Source organism: Aspergillus versicolor, assembly GCF_001890125.1.
Source record: "Aspergillus versicolor CBS 583.65 unplaced genomic scaffold ASPVEscaffold_3, whole genome shotgun sequence".
In the NCBI taxonomy this organism is placed as follows: Eukaryota; Fungi; Ascomycota; class Eurotiomycetes; order Eurotiales; family Aspergillaceae; genus Aspergillus; species Aspergillus versicolor.
In genome coordinates, this window is record NW_024467526.1 from 1105576 (window position 1) to 1122947 (window position 17372).

General features: G+C 50.0%; 6 protein-coding genes across 6 annotated transcripts; 3 read left to right on the forward strand and 3 right to left on the reverse strand.

The window, feature by feature from the left end:
* Positions 1-774: 774 nt before the first annotated feature.
* pkhB (putative sensor histidine kinase/response regulator) lies at positions 775-6580 on the forward strand (the record flags this gene model as incomplete). The annotated part of the gene is made up of 3 exons (XM_040806549.1): positions 775-6045; positions 6123-6236; positions 6290-6580. The coding sequence occupies 3 exons, from the start codon at positions 775-777 to the stop codon at positions 6578-6580; spliced, it is 5676 nt and encodes a 1891-aa protein (XP_040665728.1).
* A 777-nt stretch (positions 6581-7357) lies between these two features.
* On the forward strand, positions 7358-8327 carry ASPVEDRAFT_537497 (uncharacterized protein). Its single transcript, XM_040814831.1, has one exon. The coding sequence runs from the start codon at positions 7610-7612 to the stop codon at positions 8222-8224; it is 615 nt and encodes a 204-aa protein (XP_040665729.1). The 5' UTR covers positions 7358-7609; the 3' UTR covers positions 8225-8327.
* On the reverse strand, positions 8267-9124 carry ASPVEDRAFT_537434 (uncharacterized protein). The gene is made up of 2 exons (XM_040814830.1): positions 8693-9124; positions 8267-8581 (listed from the first exon to the last, which is right to left on the reverse strand). Exons 1-2 carry the CDS (start codon positions 8924-8926, stop codon positions 8309-8311), a joined length of 507 nt encoding a protein of 168 aa, XP_040665730.1. The 5' UTR covers positions 8927-9124; the 3' UTR covers positions 8267-8308.
* Positions 9125-11054: 1930 nt separating this feature from the next.
* Positions 11055-11935, forward strand: ASPVEDRAFT_126810 (KxDL motif-containing protein; the record flags this gene model as incomplete). The annotated part of the gene is made up of 3 exons (XM_040806397.1): positions 11055-11362; positions 11480-11632; positions 11854-11935. The coding sequence occupies 3 exons, from the start codon at positions 11055-11057 to the stop codon at positions 11933-11935; spliced, it is 543 nt and encodes a 180-aa protein (XP_040665731.1).
* Positions 11936-13094: 1159 nt separating this feature from the next.
* ASPVEDRAFT_148957 (uncharacterized protein) lies at positions 13095-14279 on the reverse strand. The gene is made up of 2 exons (XM_040808183.1): positions 13690-14279; positions 13095-13618 (listed from the first exon to the last, which is right to left on the reverse strand). Exons 1-2 carry the CDS (start codon positions 14195-14197, stop codon positions 13284-13286), a joined length of 843 nt encoding a protein of 280 aa, XP_040665732.1. The 5' UTR covers positions 14198-14279; the 3' UTR covers positions 13095-13283.
* A 317-nt stretch (positions 14280-14596) lies between these two features.
* On the reverse strand, positions 14597-17253 carry ASPVEDRAFT_81559 (AAA family ATPase SEC18; the record flags this gene model as incomplete). Its single annotated transcript, XM_040817057.1, has 4 exons — positions 14597-16510; positions 16562-16877; positions 16929-17072; positions 17144-17253. The coding sequence occupies 4 exons, from the start codon at positions 17251-17253 to the stop codon at positions 14597-14599; spliced, it is 2484 nt and encodes an 827-aa protein (XP_040665733.1).
* Between the last annotated feature and the right edge of the window lie 119 nt (positions 17254-17372).

Here is a 17372-nt window from a genome sequence, read left to right on the forward strand (position 1 = left end):
AACCCCAGGGCCTTGCACTACGTCATAGGCTGGAGGAGCGCCCCGGAAGACGGCCCATTTTCCATTCCATTATTCCTTTCCCACCTCAAGAATCACACTCGGAGTCGCTGGCGATCTGTAAGAATATTCCTCCAACTGAGCACCGCTCATTCCTCGAGGTTCCAACATTATTGCTCCCCCGGCGAAAAGAAGAAAGGTCAGTTTGGTGTTCCTCCATATCCCCGTCGCTTTGGGCTGTCATCGCTCTGCCGACTTTAACTATACACCGCTTCAACTCCTTCAACTGATCCTCCCCTGCGGTCACCTGCCCTTGCCCTTTCTTGCGCTTGTTGTTCCTCACCCTCTCCATTTCCCGCTATTTCTTTCCTGGTACCTTTTTCTTCTTCTGCTCTTTTATCTTTCCCACCCACCCCGGTTCGGGTTAATTACATGTTTCCTCCCCTTAGCCCTGTCTGACCTATAGACAGGCTTTTTTGTGGTCTTTTAGTTGTCACCCACCTACCCACCCCTTAACCCTTCACCGCCCCTCTTTGCTTTGTGGCATTCTCCCCTTGTATACACACGCATATATCTCTGAAAAAGGGATATATCGTTGTGGTCCCTCGTACCCCGATCCTGTCCGCAGTTGCTCTTTTTGGGTTGACCTGCGCCAAATCCTCCCTTCCCTGATCGCGGGCTCTTTCCGTCCGAGCGATGAGTTCCCCATTCACCTCTGTGGAGTTGGATTCGCCCAGGAGAATTGAATAACTGTCCGGCGGTGGGAGGAGGTGTACCATGGGGGAAGTTTACAGCATGAGAACGCCTCCGTTTCCATCGCCGGCTGAGGCCCCTTCTGTTGCCGCTTCTCCGTCCCACCACCATTTCTTTTCCCAATCACTTTCCAGTTTTGCCCACGATGAAGATGGTCCATATACAGTCGATGGAATCTATCAGTCGAAAGATGACAATTGGAAGGCTAACTCTCCGCATTATTCTGCGCTGCTCGAACAGACCGCGACTCAACACCGGATACCCCCCTCAGTCGAGCAAGAGAATTTGGAGAACTTGGATGCGAGGAACGGATTTGAGGAGGATCTGGGTCGAAGCCAGCCAACCCTGAAAGACCTCCGCCGGCAGATGGAAGATTTGCTTGCATACCAGCAGATGCGCAAGTCAGAGCACCAAGGCTCTTCCGAACCCCAGGAAACCGCTCCGTCGCAGGGTTCCGTTACATCCGTTCCCCAGGAGTCGACCAAGAAGAGACGAATTTCAAATGTATTGTCGCCGCAAGTCGCACCATCCCTCACAGGAGCGTCCGATTCAGCCGGATCCAGTGGCACAATTCGAGGCACGGATTCCCAAACAACCCCCGAAGCGTTACCCGAGAGAACCCCGTCGTACCCGTTCCCAGAGATGCCGCGGCAAACAACGAAACAGAAGCTTTTCTCCCAGTTGAACAACGGCTCCTTCAAGCTGACTCTCCCCTCCGACAAGCTAAAGGGTCCTGTCGCATCGTCACAACTGCCCGTCGAAGGACAAGCTGTTTCGGGCATACTTCCAGCTTCCAACCGGGCTTTCATACCGCCAGATAATAAACCCGTGGTGGAAGACCCGGCCTACCCGAGTCCGAACCTCTATGAGCTTACATTGCAGCTTAATGCGGATCCAGGACTTGATGCCTGGTGGACCAATGTTGTTCAGATACTACGGACCCATTATGGTGTGGAGCGGGCATCACTTGCTGTACCAGGCGACTCAACCGATCTTGAGAACGTCCCCTGGGGCCAGAAGGCGATTTACAATGAGAATATTGCTGAAGTCGATGAATTACATCGTGGGTTGAATGATACAGACAAAACTGAAGGGACTAACCCGAAGGTTTTCGTTCGTACGGAAAAAGAGAAGGAGGTTCCCGTTGTGCCGGATACGGCAGCTGGTCTCGCGACACCAGCTAGTTCTCTGGCCCGGCCGCCACTCTTTTCACGACATTCCTTTGCTGGGTTTGGCAAGGAGAGACAAGCGTCTCGCTTGAAAGATGAGAATGCCTTCCTTGGGGCAAAGAGCCCACTCAACAAGCCGGACACTACACCAAAGAAACAAGATAGCCAAAACCCAACACCCGTCCAGACAGCTCCTTTGGACATCTCAAATGTGCCCCCGCAAAGCGACCGACTCGCTGTCTTCCCCACGCCTAGAGCTCTGGAGGTCGAACAAGATCCTCTTATCAAGAGAACTGGCGTTGTGAAACTATTTGGGCGCACGAAGCCTGTGATATTGACCCGAGAGTACTCCCATACCTCAACATCCAAGCAGCCTCATGATGAACTCGTTCAAACCCCCGAAGACAAAGTCCAAGTGACACCAACGGCTGAGCCTTCCCATGTAACAGCCCCGAGGGCCAGATCTATTTCAAACCCCGCCGCGTCTGCCCGTCAACCCCAGCGCCTTCCTTTAATGGAGTTCCTTGATGAGTATGAACAGATTCCTCCATCTCCTTGGTCGCAGTCTCCAGCACCTTCTCCGGCGCCTCGCGCTCATCCTGAGCAAGATCCATTCTTCTCAAACCATACTGTCGACGAAACCGCCTTCTCCAAACGTCCTCCGTTGCATGACTACTCCAACCCGGATCCCCTGGAGGCCATTGGTGTCGATTTGGCGAAATCTGTTGTTCACATTCCATTGCTACATGCTGGGCCTTCAAAACAATCGGCTTCGTCTCCATTAAGGTTTCCTGTAGCGGTTATCTCGATACTATCACCGGCAATACCTTATCCTTCTAATTTAAGGCAGTCTCTAGCCTTTCTAATGCCTCACCTCACCACCTCATTCTGTCTGGCCCAACATTATAGTCAACTCGAGCGACAGTTTGCGTCCCGGCTTGAAGTTCCTCGTTACGGTAACCTTCTCGGACTCGGTGGGACATTTTCCGACGAGAGTAGCGAGCTAGAACTTGTTGCAGGTCTTAGTGGACATGTCAGTTATACGGTAACGGAAGACGGTTCTCTATCTGCGAGGGCCAGTTTGTCTAGTCCTGATGAGAGGGGAAGCTCGGCCAGGTTCAGCCCTTCAGTCTCAGCTTTAGGTACCCCCTGTCTTGATCCGAATATGGCCGGTGGATCGTCCTTGAATGTGTCTGAGTCCCCCGGGCTAGGTGCTCGGTTTTCTGGCAAAGAACCTTTCGACAGCTATTTCAACGTTCCACGCTCCAAAACTTCCCGCGAAGCGGCTAGTCAACCTAAACATCGTCTGGCAAAGATGAGACAGGCTGTCGCCTCTCCTTCGGCTATTTCACCCGGGAAAACCTGGGAGCCTCCCATGCAGGACCAAGGCTTGGCGATCACCTCCCCCCACGAGGTTAAACCCCCATCGGTTGTATCACCAACGCAGGCATCCTCGCGCAACCACTCCAATAACTCCTTTTATGCCCAGCTCCAGCGCGAGCTACCGCGTCCTTTTACCGACACAGTGGCACAGCTTATGTTGAACTCAGTCCCTTTGCATCTTTTCCTCGCGAAACCACAAAGTGGGGAGGTCATTTGGACTAATTCGAAGTTTGATGCGTATAGGCGAAGCCAACCTCAGGAACAAAAGTTGAGGGACCCTTGGCAAAATATCCACAACAGCGAACGTGACCATGTGGCTGACCAGTGGGCAAATGCATTGCTTACGGGCTCACAATTCACGGAACGAGTCCGCGTTAAGCGGTTTAATGATGAGGCAGCTTATCGCTGGTTCATTTTTCGGGCCAATCCATTACTCTCCTCGACGGGAGAGGTTTTGTACTGGATCGGGTCATTCCTCGATATACACGAGCAGCATGTCACTGAGCTGAAAGCTGCTCAGGAGAGAGAGAAGTTTGCAATTGATGCTAAGTACCGGGCATTTTCAAATTCGGTCCCACAGATTGTGTTTGAAGCAACTGAATTCCGCGGTCTCATTTTCGTGAACGAGCAGTGGCATCTATATACCGGCCAGAAACTTGAGGACGCTCTTAACTTTGGATTTGCGAAGCACGTACATCACGACGATTTAGAAAAGTGTGGTCTACTCTCACTTTATCTTGCTTCCGGATCTCAGAAAGTTCCCATGACGGCTCCATCATCAGAAGGGTCGTCTGAAGCCTTAGGAGCAAAAGCAGAATCTCAATCTTCGCGTTTTGACAATCGTGTAACTCCGGCTTTAGATGAGCTTGTCAAGCGGGGTGTCGCTTCCGTCCAGCAAGACGAAAATGGCCGTGTATTCTATTCGACAGAAATCAGACTTCGGTCAAAGGGCGGTGATTTTCGATGGCATCTTGTTCGCTTGGTTAGAGTTGAAACCAGCAGCTTCGGAAGTGGCGAGGCCTCGTGGTATGGTACTTGTACTGATATCAATGATCGCAAGAACCTTGAAAGGGAGCTCAACAAGGCAATGCAACAGCTCAACAACCAAATGGAGTCGAAGACCAAATTCTTCAGCAATATGTCTCACGAAATTCGCACTCCGCTTAACGGGATTCTTGGCACCATCCCATTTATCCTTGATACTTCGCTGGATACAGACCAGAGGCGGATGCTCGATACGATCCAAAACAGTTCGACAAATCTCCGAGAGCTGGTTGACAATATTTTGGATGTCTCGAGAGTCGAAGCTGGCAAAATGTCTCTAGTCAGTTCCTGGTTCCATGTGCGATCAGTAATCGAGGATGTGATCGATACAGTCTCCTCCAGGGCCATCGATAAAGGTCTTGAAATGAATTATCTCATGGACGTGGATGTACCCCCGATGGTTATCGGCGATAGGTTCCGTATCAGACAAATTCTGATAAATCTTGTTGGCAATGCGGTCAAGTTTACTGCACAGGGGGAAATCCACATCCGTTGTTCAATCCGTCACGATGGCGACCTTCAGAAACCAACGGAAATATTATTGAATTTTGACGTTGTTGACACAGGGAAAGGGTTTAGCGCGCAAGACGCTGAGCGGCTCATGCAACGGTTTAGCCAGCTGGGCCAAAATGCATCGCAGCAGAATGCGGGGAGTGGGCTTGGTTTGTTCTTGTCTAAGCAGCTGGTCGAGATGCACGGTGGTCGGTTGACCCCGAGCAGTAAGGAGGGACAAGGAGCTAAGTTTTCGTTCTACGTCAAAGTCGACGCCCCGCCGCCGCCGGCTCCTGGCGAGGGTGCCTTTGCACGAGAAACACGTGCTCCTTCGAAAACGACCTCGTTTCAAAAGTTGCTTTTTTCGTCCAAAGATACATTGGATCCAAAGGCCGCGGAAGCTGCTGACATTCCACCAGCACTAGAGTCCCCGGTCTCTCAGCCCCCAACCAGTTTAGACCTTTCTGCTCGCTTTGGCCTTGGGGGCTCATCAGAACGCTCTTCTTTCTCCTCTGCGCTGCCGACCCCTGATGTGCATAATATCGACCCTATGACTAGAGTCGACACTTCCAAGTCACTAACTAGCCAGCCTGAGGCACCAGCTACCCCGTCTTCCGGCGTTGCAACTGAAGTGGAATCGAAGTTGGAGCCTTTACAATGTGAGGGCACATATTCAATTGTCATCCTCTGTCCATTGGAAAACACACGCGAAGCTATTACGCAACACATCGAGCAAGTAGTCCCGCATGAGATTCAACATTCAATCACATCATTCCCCGATGTCGAGGACTGGAAGGACTCAACCGACTTTGATTCAGGCTCTCAGGTGACACACCTCGTGGTCAATCTGCCTAATGTTGATGAGGTTATGGAAGCTGTCAACTTCGTTGCGGCTTCCGAGCTAAACAAGGCGCCAACTCTCGTCATTATCTCGGATCTCTACCAAAAGCGACAAATAAATTCCAGTATCAAGGAGCTTTCTTCGAGCGGACGGCGTGTTTTCACCGTACCGAAACCGGTAAAACCCTCTGCGTTCTCGCCGATTTTCGACCCAGGAAATAGACGCGATCTCAGCAAGGATCGGAACCAGGACATGGCTCGCGAGATCAATAATAACTTCAAGACCATGTCCAAAATGGTGAAAGAGGTGATTGGAAATAAGGGCTACCGGGTATTGCTTGTTGAGGACGATGAAACAAACCGCATGGTACGTGAATTAAATGCTTCAACTTCGCCCCGGTAGTGGTTTGCTTTGTTCACATAAGCCTTGCTGACGATTCTTAGGTTATGATGAAGTATCTCGACAAGATCAAGGTCATGGCAGAAACTGCAGGCGATGGCCAGCGGTGCACGGACATGGTCTTCTCGAAAGAGCCAGGATACTATTCCTTGATCATAGTGAGCATTAGAGTATCTCTGTCCGTAAATCTACACAACTAATTACCCTATAGTGCGATATTCAAATGCCCATCAAGAACGGTTACGAGACATGCCGCGAAATTCGTACATGGGAAATGAAGAATCATTATCCCCAAATCCCAATCATGGCTCTCTCTGCCAATGCGATGACAGATCAAATTGAGGACGCAGCACGCGCCGGATTCAATGATTACGTTACAAAGCCAATCAAGCATAATGAATTGGGAAAGATGATGATGGGCCTTCTTGATCCCGCCCGACCACTGCTCCTACTTCGAGACCGACTCAGGGAAGGAAGCGAGGACAGCAATCGCACAGGGTGAAGTGCTCATCTGGTGTACGGTTCGCTTTTAAAAAGGCCAGTCGCTACTTGATCGGGGTTTGAGATATGCAATACGCCTTTTCAAATGACCTACCCGGAGTCATGCATTCACGGCCACGATGTTCGTGCGACACGGCTTTTCTTCTTGTTCATTATTGCTCTGGGAATTTAGCGTTGACGGATGTGGTCGAATGGATTGCACGTCAGGCTGATTTCAAGTCTAACTCTTGATTTCAGTGCGTTCTTGTCCATTTAACCTAATGATTGCGGTCTTGTTTTCTTCTTCTTTTTCTTCCATTTTTTTTTTTCACCCTCGTGCATCTGCATTCGGCTTTGCGTGTTATGGATACCAATGAGCATCAGGGGGGTTTGCAATTTCAGGAGTCTTGTTCTTTTGGACCTTTCAGCTCATTGCATGGCGTCGGCTTTGATCAGGGTTACTTTCTTTCTTGGGCAGTACCTATACCTTCAACTTCGCGCGCCGTCGTCCAAATCTTTGAACGACATTTTACACGACACTACTTGATTCTGCCTTCATACTTTTTACTTTCGGAACTTTGTATTCTCAGACACCCGCTTGTTTCCGCCCTCTTTTTTTTTTCTCTCTCTTACACACATACGGCGCCTCCCTCCACGCATCTACCCCCCGAGTCATGTTTTACTCTTTCTCTTCTTTGCCGGAGTAGAGAAAATTTGCTTCTATATTATTGATTGGTGACACATGTGCTGGGATGGTTAGATATAGGGGCTGTTAGTGATATTTTTTTTTTTGAAAGGATACCCGCCTGAAATAGCAATTTGATGCACTGTTTGAATATAACTTCGTGAAATCCTCGTGTCTATATATAAACATCTAACTGTATGACTATGTGATTAATGAATTGTGTATGTGATGGGGAAGGCTGAACCCTCCCAGGGTTACTATTACTTATTGGACATACTAGTAGCACGCTGCCTCTAATTGAGTAATAACCCTTTGCGTCGGACACCGTATAAAAACCGAGGAATGTGAATGTAATCAAGAAAACCAATGGGCTTGGGCAATAAAACTGGAGAGCTTTGCTTTGGACGGAAAATGAATATCAATGATCACCTTCGCCGAGACATCTATCTGGTTAACAAAGCGTCCGCTTACGGTCTTGGGGGGTTCAAGGGGTCCAATGTCGCAACTTCAAAGACACGTGTAAAAAGCCGTCTTGAGCTCCGGGTAAAGCCAACAAGGCACATGAATGGCCCGATGTTAGGATTGAAATTCATCTTTGCCGGAAGGGGAAAACGCTGCATTTTCTCCTACTCCATCCTACTATCAGGCGAATCGATTGCGCGGCTCCTTGGTAGAAAGCCAGAAAGAAGGGGCAAGCGGGATAGGGTCCAGTCTCTGGAAGCAAGTTCTCTTTCGACGGCCCAGTGGAGGGAAAGACGGGCTGGTTGGCCTGGATGGAGGCAAGTCACTGTTAGGTTTGCATGTGGCGGTGAGAAACTGCGCAAGAGCAAACGAGCGATAGGCGAATTCGACGTAACCCCACATTCGTTGCATCCACCATCTGCATTCATGGCCATTCAGAAGTCAAAAATAATCATCGCTTTTGAGGAGGAGAATGACGGTGCTGATGATCCTGAATCATGGATACTGGAAAATGGGTGATACTAGAGTCGATGTTGTTTCAGACGAACAAAACAAAAAAAGTGCAACCACCACAAAACTAAGCCATTCTCATACGGTGGGATTTCAGTCATATTGTGCAGGCCTGTCTCGGAGTGAATTTTGGCTGGGCTTGATAGGGGGAAAAAAGGAGAGAGGAAAATGTCCCAGAAAGGTGCGCGATTGATGATGGCTGAGCCGATGCAACATGGGCGAAATGTCGAGCAGAATGGTGCATAAGGCTACCCGAGTAGGAGGTGTACCAGGAAGTTTTGCGAGCCGCTCGATTAAAACGGAGTACTCGGAGTCTGAATACCAAGAGACTGCTCTTGCCTTCGTGGCTCCAGTGATCTGTTGGGACTTGCGAGACACTGCATCAGATAGCAACAGGAGGGAAAGGTGGGCCAAAGATTCCAGGACAAGGAAACGGTCGAGACCGTGCTTTGAAAATCAACGACTTCAAAAACTTACCGTACATAAATCCTGAATTCTGCGTTCGGTATTGTTGGGCTTCTGTATTACCGAATACCCCAGTTGGGCCCATGCCTGAGGATAAAACAGCGTCATCTTGTCGCAGTCAATCTGCGAAGCTTTTTCTGTTTGGAGGAGTTCAGACATCTTTCGAACGGGAGGAAGAACTGGCCAACGGATAAGGCGAAAATTGCAACGGTGCGAGGCTGCAATCATGTTGGGCATTGGCAACATATGGTGCTTGCATACGAGGCCCCGGCAACTGGGATCTCAGTGGTTTCGGTGGATTACCGATAGATGTTATCGTGAGAAAGCCCAAGAGCTTGAGTGGCGTTGGTCTATCCAACCCAAATCAATGGCCCAGTTGAAAACGTGCAGACCTGCACTTCCTGTGTCCGAGACCATGCCCGGGACTGTCATGTCATGTCATGTCAGCAGATGAAGTTGGGAGGTGGTGATTTGTGCCAAATGGTGAATTGGTTTTCTTTCTCCACTCTCTGCAGGTGTGCCTCGGGCTTTTCTCCGTCCGAAAGCTCAGCGAGCAGGAAAAGGATGCTCGTTGTCGTGCCGTTTTCGGTCTTTGTTTGGCGGCTGAGTAGACAGGTTGCCTGTTCCTGTACATAGGTCGAACTAGGTCCACCTGAACGAGTTCTCCGTCGAGCACCCTATGCTGGCCGCGTCTAAAGCGCTTGTGGCCGTCTTGTTTTCCGCAGCTTGACCTGGTCGCCCTTGTGTGAAGCTGTTTCCTGGGATCGAGGTCCAAGTAGGTAACAACCGCCGAAGTGCGGACATCAAGAAAAACTCTGAATGCCAGCCTATCCGACGCTCCTTCCCTCGACCAGGGTGGAGGGAAATTTCCCGTTACACGGTCACGGTCTCTCTCTCAAACACCGTGCCACTTGATCGATTTCAGGCTGTTCGTACCGGCGCGGTACTTGACAAACCTGGGGCCGAAAACAAAGGCATTTGGCGTACTCTTGGGCCTCTCTTGGGCCTCAGCTCATGCACTGGTGTCCAACTGCCTTGGTGTTTGATACCTCCCGGCATCTTCTCATATTCCACACTCTGTGATTGCGTCAGCCCCCGCATATCACACTGTATCTTCCCATCTGCCGCGGATTTGCAAAAGGAAAAAGGCATCGGAAGGTATTGGGCACCAAGTCACAGGCGCGGACTAAAGTTTCCAAGATAACACGGTCTTACCTCATTCACTCACCCCAGCATTCTCCCGCAGAAACAACAAGATATACCCGGTAGAACAAAGGACAAGCAGACATTCCTTCTTATACTTAACACAAAGGCAGGCGCGCACCAGTGTGAAGGATCATTTGGCCGCCACGGTAATTTGGGGCTTCCTCGGTATTTAGCGACCACCGACGTATCTGTTTCACGCTCTGCCACCCTCTTTCTTCCCTCCGGGCTGTCGCATTTCCCCAGCCACCCAGCCCCCTGATATCGGCAGAGGGCAGGCCCGGTGAGCAAGTAAAGCTGGAAAAAGAAGCGTGAGATTTTTTTTTGAAAAAAAAAAAGAAAAAAGAAAAAGAACATGCCGATATAGGTGGCCAAGGCTTTGGTTCTTCCGGTGGAATAATAAAACGGTATGGAAGGTCGTGAGGGAAGCAAGTCGTCATCGGTGGCCGGCCCTATCTATAAAATTTCCAAGCAGACAGACGTGCCCTATCCGGCGTCAACTCCCCTGCTTTTATACCTTTCTCGCAATCCCCCCACCACTTTGCCGAATTCCTTTTCAGCCCGACGGAAAAGGACATGGCACTTAAGACAAACCCAATTCCCATAATCACTAACTTGCCACCGGGGTGGGCTTGTGTCCCAACGACAGGATGATAGCGAGGGCTGGCCCAGTCTCCGGCCATCCATTTGGCTCCTTTAGCTTCTCGTCTTCCCACCCAGAGCGGGGTCAATTCGGGACAAGGAGCGAATTGGCGACCAGAAATTAGCGGAGGGGCGGAAATGGGGGGTTGGGTCTGAAGGGAACTGGACGGAGCAGGGTGATCGGGGGTTGAGGGGTTACGGGAGAAAGGCCGCTGTGATAGTGACTTGCCCAATGATTGACCTGCCCATCACATCCACCCCCTCCTCTTCATCCTTCCTTGTCCCCGTCGTCGTCCTCCAGGGGGGTTCCGCCGGATGGAAGACCCTCCGCTGAGGGCTATAAAAGCCCTCAACTTTCATGCCGACCTACCCTTTCCTCCCTCTTCCTTTTCTATCTCTCAGCTTCACTCTTCCGGCCATTGGATATCTTCTCAGCTTGTCTTGACAAGCCTCTTCATATCATACTTCCGCTCCAGAAGACCTTCCTTCTTGCGCTCATTACCCGTTCGGGCTGTACTATCTTGTCACAATGACGACTCACCACTTCCAGTCCCCTGTTCTTCCAATGAATGTTCCCTCAAAGACCCCAGGGCCCGCAAATCTCTACCCCATCAGCCGGGTGTCAGGCTCTCCGCCAGACCTTTCTGATGCAAGCACAACCACCGGCAGCCGCACCTCCGCTGGATTCAGTTACAGCACCGGAAGTGCTGGCGGCGACTATGAATCCAGCACCGGGTCATTCTCAAGTGTGGACGTTGTTGACGTTCTCAATGACCGCTTGCAAAATGCCTTCGACCCGACTCCATTGGACAAGGGATTGGCTATGCAAGCACAAGCGTAAGTGTTCCCGCTAGGTTCTTGGAGAAATAATTTTCTTTGCGTGGGATACGCAGAAGCAAACTCGAAGCAAGGGAAGCAAATTTGACAAGCAGTGCTAATGGCGCCAAACGATAGATCCGGTCAACTAAATGCCAAGCAGCGCGAACTTGTTGAATTGCAGGCTCTCGCTCAGAGACGTTTGAAGGGTGTGCGCACGAGCTTCGCGGACGGAGTCAAGGTCGCGCGGGAAACTAAGCGGGATCTCGAATGGACTCAGAAGCGCGTAAAGTGAGTTCTCTACCGCCCCCTTATCTGTGAAGTCTGCATCTGCAGCGGTGATGGTCGTCGGATTCCGCTCCGCCGAGAGCGAGAGCGGATATCCGCCGCGCTCCGCCGTCTCAGTGTGATTCTTGGCGACTAGGTGATAGCAGTGCGGCTGGAAGGCTCCTGGGGAGGAATTCCACGCATTCAGCCTGATCTGAGCAAGCTGACAAATTTCGTAATCACAGTACTCTGAAATCGAAGGCCGAAAGCATCCATCCTGATGAATACCGACGAGCATCGAAGAAATACACGTTTGACGACAACTAGTTGCCGTAAGAACGGGTACTCCTTGCTTCGCTTTCCTCTTTTAGCTCTCCAGAGGGTTCACATAAAACCTTTGTAACGAAACTGACGACCTTTCTTTTTGTTTTCAAATATGGGTGCAGATGCCCCGGCTATCGGGCATTTCAGGGTTTGCTTTTTCTGCGATTGTTTTGGGCTGGTTTGGGACGGCTCTCTCCCTTTTCTGTGTAAAATTGTGCCTTTGGTCATTCACTTAGCGTCTTTAATCAACCGAACATGCTCGTTTCTCTGTGTCATTTCGCGTACCCTGCATGTAAGATGTAGTAGCCACCCATAAAGTCCAAACTGACGCGCTCTCTAATGCTTACCTCGCCATCCGCAGCAACACCAGCAAATTAGAACATGTGCTTTCTGCCCCGTCACACCATGTAGGGCCTTCCTCGCATCCTCTTCGCCGGACAGAATCCCACGCGTAGCAGAGACGTACATGGGGAGAAGGTGTACATAGTACACATCGAGGGTGCCACGATCAACGTACGGTCAGACGGGAGACATCATCTTGGCCACCTCGTCTGCACACCAAACCCAAAATAGGCAACCCCGGATTCAGATGAGCCAAGATGCATTATGGCGCTGTACAATTCCCCACTGGCGCCTCACTCACAAGAGACAGACAGCGTGAGGCTGTGAGCTGGGCCCTAGCCAAACATCATCGCTGAATGCACCCGCTGTTTCAGCATGACGCCTCCGCCCCGCCCCTCTCATTTTAGGGAATCCACTTGGCTGCTTTCGAAATCCCGCGCTTGACCCGCCAGGACCTTGGGCATCCAATGCGGAGCGGACGTTCGGTGCCCAAGAACTGGAAGAAGGGGTGGGTAGGGGGCGATGTAAACGTCACGTGATCGTATACCGAAAGAGGAAAGTGTCAGGCTAGCTGGAGATTCCAGGGCGTGTAATAGCATGTGATAGAATATATATCTTTCGGGTAGAGTCATTGAACCTATTGCCTGTTGGATTAGAGATTGCCGATACTACCCATTCATTGTAGTCCTGTCTTATCCTGTTTTGTGGCTGACTCTCCTAAGAAAATATACCTCAGCATAGGAAGCAGCCGGGATATAGATTTTAACTTGTTTAGGATGGTCGAAATGATTTGTAGCCTAAAGGCCAGATTGGTGTCTATGATATTTGCTCGAGGTCAACACGATAAATCTTCTCAACCTCTGGGGAAATGAGAAGTAATAGGTAAAATCAGCCGACATGACCAGTGAACCACTAATATCCTCTTCATACCCTCGGAAAAGTAGTCATCAAACGTCCTTTCTTCGCCCTCAATTGTAACGTAAAATGGATAGTTGATGTAAGCATGCGTCTAGGATCTGTTCTTGAGTTCCGCTGGGTGGGCATATGGAGATGGCTTCATATCTTTCCACGGATCTTCTATGAAGCAAGGAAGGAAATACACAACATCCTTGCCTTCGAGTCTGACTCCAAGAGCCAGTTGTCTCAGCTCGACAGCGTCAAAATGAGTGCCGTTCGGGGACACGTATGCTGGCTGTTTCTGTCCTCTGACCTTGGAGTGTTGTTGTTGACGTTCTGGGCGGTCTTGTTTTCTTCCTCTCTTTGAGGCCTTCTTCCTGATAGTTGCCGTAGGATTGATAAAGGGGTCGCTTTGGGTACCTGAGAATGTAACAGAACTTGGAGTTTCTGAAAGGACAAATTAAAGTTAGTGGCACTTGATTTTGAGCCTTGGTGGTTGTTGTGTTAAGCACACTTACCTGAATTAAAGCCGTCGGCCTTGGTTGTTGCCGGCTGTCGATCACAAGAATCGTTTGTTGGTTTAATCTTCGCTTGAAAATTGTCTGGTTCATCAACTCTTTTCCCCAATGGCCTTTTTCGTGCTTCGCCGCAAGTAACACCCTCTGTCTCGTTGTTTTGTTTCAGCGTAGTTGTAGGAGAAACGATGGGCTCGTTGAGCTGCACCGGGTTACGCAAGGCTTTAGTCTTCCATTCTTCAAAAAGAGAGGATGACCGAACTTGTGAGCGTCTGTTCGGTATACGGCCTTGGATTATGCTAGCGCTGGTGGTTTGAGGCTGATTTTGCTGTTGTGATGGCTGATGCTGTGGTTGGTGCCGTTTCTGGTGAACTGTTACTGGCACAGGCCTACCGGAAGACACCTGGTAATCCTTGATAGTTTCAGGCGCCCATTCTTCCCAGTGGTCGTATTCTTTCTGCGAGATTTGTTTTTTCTGGGGTGTTTGTTTGGGTGCGACCTGGTTGGACATGACGGTGGTTTTACTCTTTGACTGGCGTCAGGTTGTGTCCTTGGCGAAGCAGTGGGGTTTTGGATGAAAATAGGTAAAGCACGGCAAGGAATCTTAGAAATTAATGTGGGATGAAGAATAATGAAGTTAGAGGAGTGGGTGTAAAGGGTGTTACGAAGTGAGATATAAGTTGGTTGGTAGCCAACGGACGGGTGAAAACAGCAGCTGCCTCACCACAGCTACCAAACAACTGATTTATCAAGACTTTACTTTATGACTGGGAGAATTGTCTTAGTTGCTGGTAGCCGGTTAGTTAGTACTTAACAAAGATTATATAAGTCTTTAAGCATCTATCAACTTTGGGATGAGCTCCTATTTAGCTAAGTATTATCCATCAACAGACAGTCAAAAGGACGAAGTCTAACTGAACTCGAATTCCTCAGCTCTAGGTCCCCTAGTGGCCAATGCTCCCTCCTGAACGGCACTGTTGACAAAACGAACAAACTGGTTTACCAGCTCTGTCGGTGTCTTCTTAGCAAGCTCGATTCCATCGAAGACCTTCTTGATACCGACGCCGGTGGTGATGCTGTAAGCGGTTTGTCCCTTCAGAGTATCAATACGTCCTAATGCCTCCGCAATCTGTTCGCTGGTGAATACTCCAGATTTTGCCATGATGTGATTCAGCTCTTCGTGGTTAGTGACATTTGGAACATCGATGTCGGAGTTGAACGACGTGTAAATATTTAACTCTTTCATAAGTGCTCGCTGACTGGTAGTCGCCAGAACAAGAAGTCTCCGGTTCTTTGGTGGGCGTTTCTTGAACAATACCTTGAGTGTCTGCAGGACGCTATTGCTGAAACGAGGCCCGACAGACACATAGTCAATAATAGTCTCGATATCATCGACAACGACAACACTAGTCTGACTTTTGTAGGCATCATTGAAGACTCGGAGAATATGTTGAATCTTAGCCTGCTCGCTAAATCCAGCTATATCTTCAGGGCAGATCATTTTAATGAAAGGTGCACCCGAGTCTAAAGCAATCTGAGCTGCAAGAGCAGTCTTCCCACTGCCAGGCGGCCCGTTGAACAAAACAGACCACAGTGGTGTTTGGTCAGGGTGACCAAGCCCTTTCGCCAGTGCCTCCCCATCCTTAAGAACACCGCCAATTTTCTCAGAATAAGTGATAATGCCGTGCTCGATGCATCGCTTGATTTCATCCTCGGACACACCATATGCTGGTTGGATTTCATCGAGTGCATGAATGAAATCAGAATGGTTGACCTTCATTTCCGATGCATCATCTTTGACCCTGACTGTTTTACCGGAATCAATGTGCCGATTGAACGCGAACGAAGTTGCCGCTTTTACGAGACCAGCGATTTCAGCACCCGAGTAGTTCTTCGTCAAGCTGGCGAGTTCTGCCACATTGACACTCGGGTCCAGTAGATCACTCTGGCTCATGTTTTGAGTGTGAATGCCGAGAATCTGGGCTCGACCGGCCTCATCAGGAAGCGAGATTTCGACGTGCACTTCGAGACGACCCGGCCGCAGCAACGCATCATCAATCATATCCTTCCTATTGGTCATACCAATAAGCAAGATATTGTTAAGCTGATCAACACCATCCATCTTCGATAGCAGCTGGTTGACCACGCTGTCACCGACACCAGTACCGCCGCCTGCTCCACTGCCACGCTGTTTACACACGGCATCTAGTTCGTCGAAAATGATAATGTGAAGCTCACTCTCATCGCCTTTCTCCTTATACTCCCGCTCTGCATCGGCGAAAAGTTTCCGGATATTTTCTTCTGACTGTCCGACGAACTTGTTTAGTACCTCCGGACCGTTGATGATTTTCGGCTCCTTTGCGTTCAACATCTTTCCGATTTGCCGGGCAAGCAACGTTTTACCGGTTCCTGGAGGCCCAAACAGTAATATACCTTTAACGTGCTGAATGCCAAGCTTTTGCACAATGTCGGGTGGGAAAATGCGAGATGCAAACGCTCGGCGGAAGATGGTGTGGAACTCCGAGTCGAGACCACCGATTCCCATCTTCTCGGTGTTGAAGTCGGGTTGAATTATAGCGTTTGCCGCTGGCCGGTTCTTTGCGGGTTTGATCTGGATGTTGCTCTCAGGGTCCTTGAAGAAGTTGATCACCGTGTGCTTCGTAAGAATGCCCCTAGCTGTAGGATCTGTCTCTGGCTCTTTACTAGTCTCCTTCTCTGAGGTCAGGCTGACACGCAGAATGGTTTTGACTCTCAACTGGAGCGGGATGCCGCGATGATCCATTAATACCGGCTGGCCCGGCGCAAATAGCTGGCTTTCAAAATTCTGGGAAGGTTAGACAGAACTACTAGAGAGGCTTAAAACCAGCATGCATACCTTTATCACGGAGGCAGCAAGATCATCCTGATCATATAATTCATCCGTCCTGGATTTTCCAGCAAACTTCACCTCGATGTCGGCAGATCCGAGGTACGCTTCTCCACCCTGACGGAACGGGTCGTATATCTGTATGAAGAGTTCATCTCGGAGTCCAGCGCCGGCCCACGGTCTTTGGATGCCGGAAAGACCAATGTATCCAGGGGGGAATCCATCAGCAGGGCGCGCAGTGAACACATTGCGGTTATTGACAATGATCAAAATGTCTTCTTGTCCGAACTGGGCACGGGGGAAATCTTGTGTCGAGAGCGCAACACTGCGAATTTTTTAGCACCCAAACTCGACGCTTCAGATCATCCATACTTACAAGTTCCTGAACTGGTATCCTTTATCCGCATTCTCCATGACCTTCAAGCGCCACCCTCCTTCACTTGGTCTTCCCCCCATCGGAGCTTGCGGTAGTGGGCGACCACCCTGTGCAGGTTGTCGTGGAGATGGCGATCCATAGCCCCTAATAAAATGTAAATGCTGTTAGCGACATACAAGTTTGTTACAAGAGGTTGCCATGGGGGGGATTCATACGGAGCTCCGTGCTGAGGCGGATAACCTTGGGGTGGGTAGCCTTGCGGGGGCCGTGAGTAGCCCTCTCTTTGGGGATTGTTAGACCCGAAGGGGCTGCGACCACCAAACATGCTGTATCATAAAGATAGGGTGCAGCTAGTAGCAAGGAGAAAGTCGACAAGGTCAATGATGAGCTTGGTCGATGCTGCCCGCAGCTTTGACCCGTGAACTGCACGAAGGGGCGGTCAAG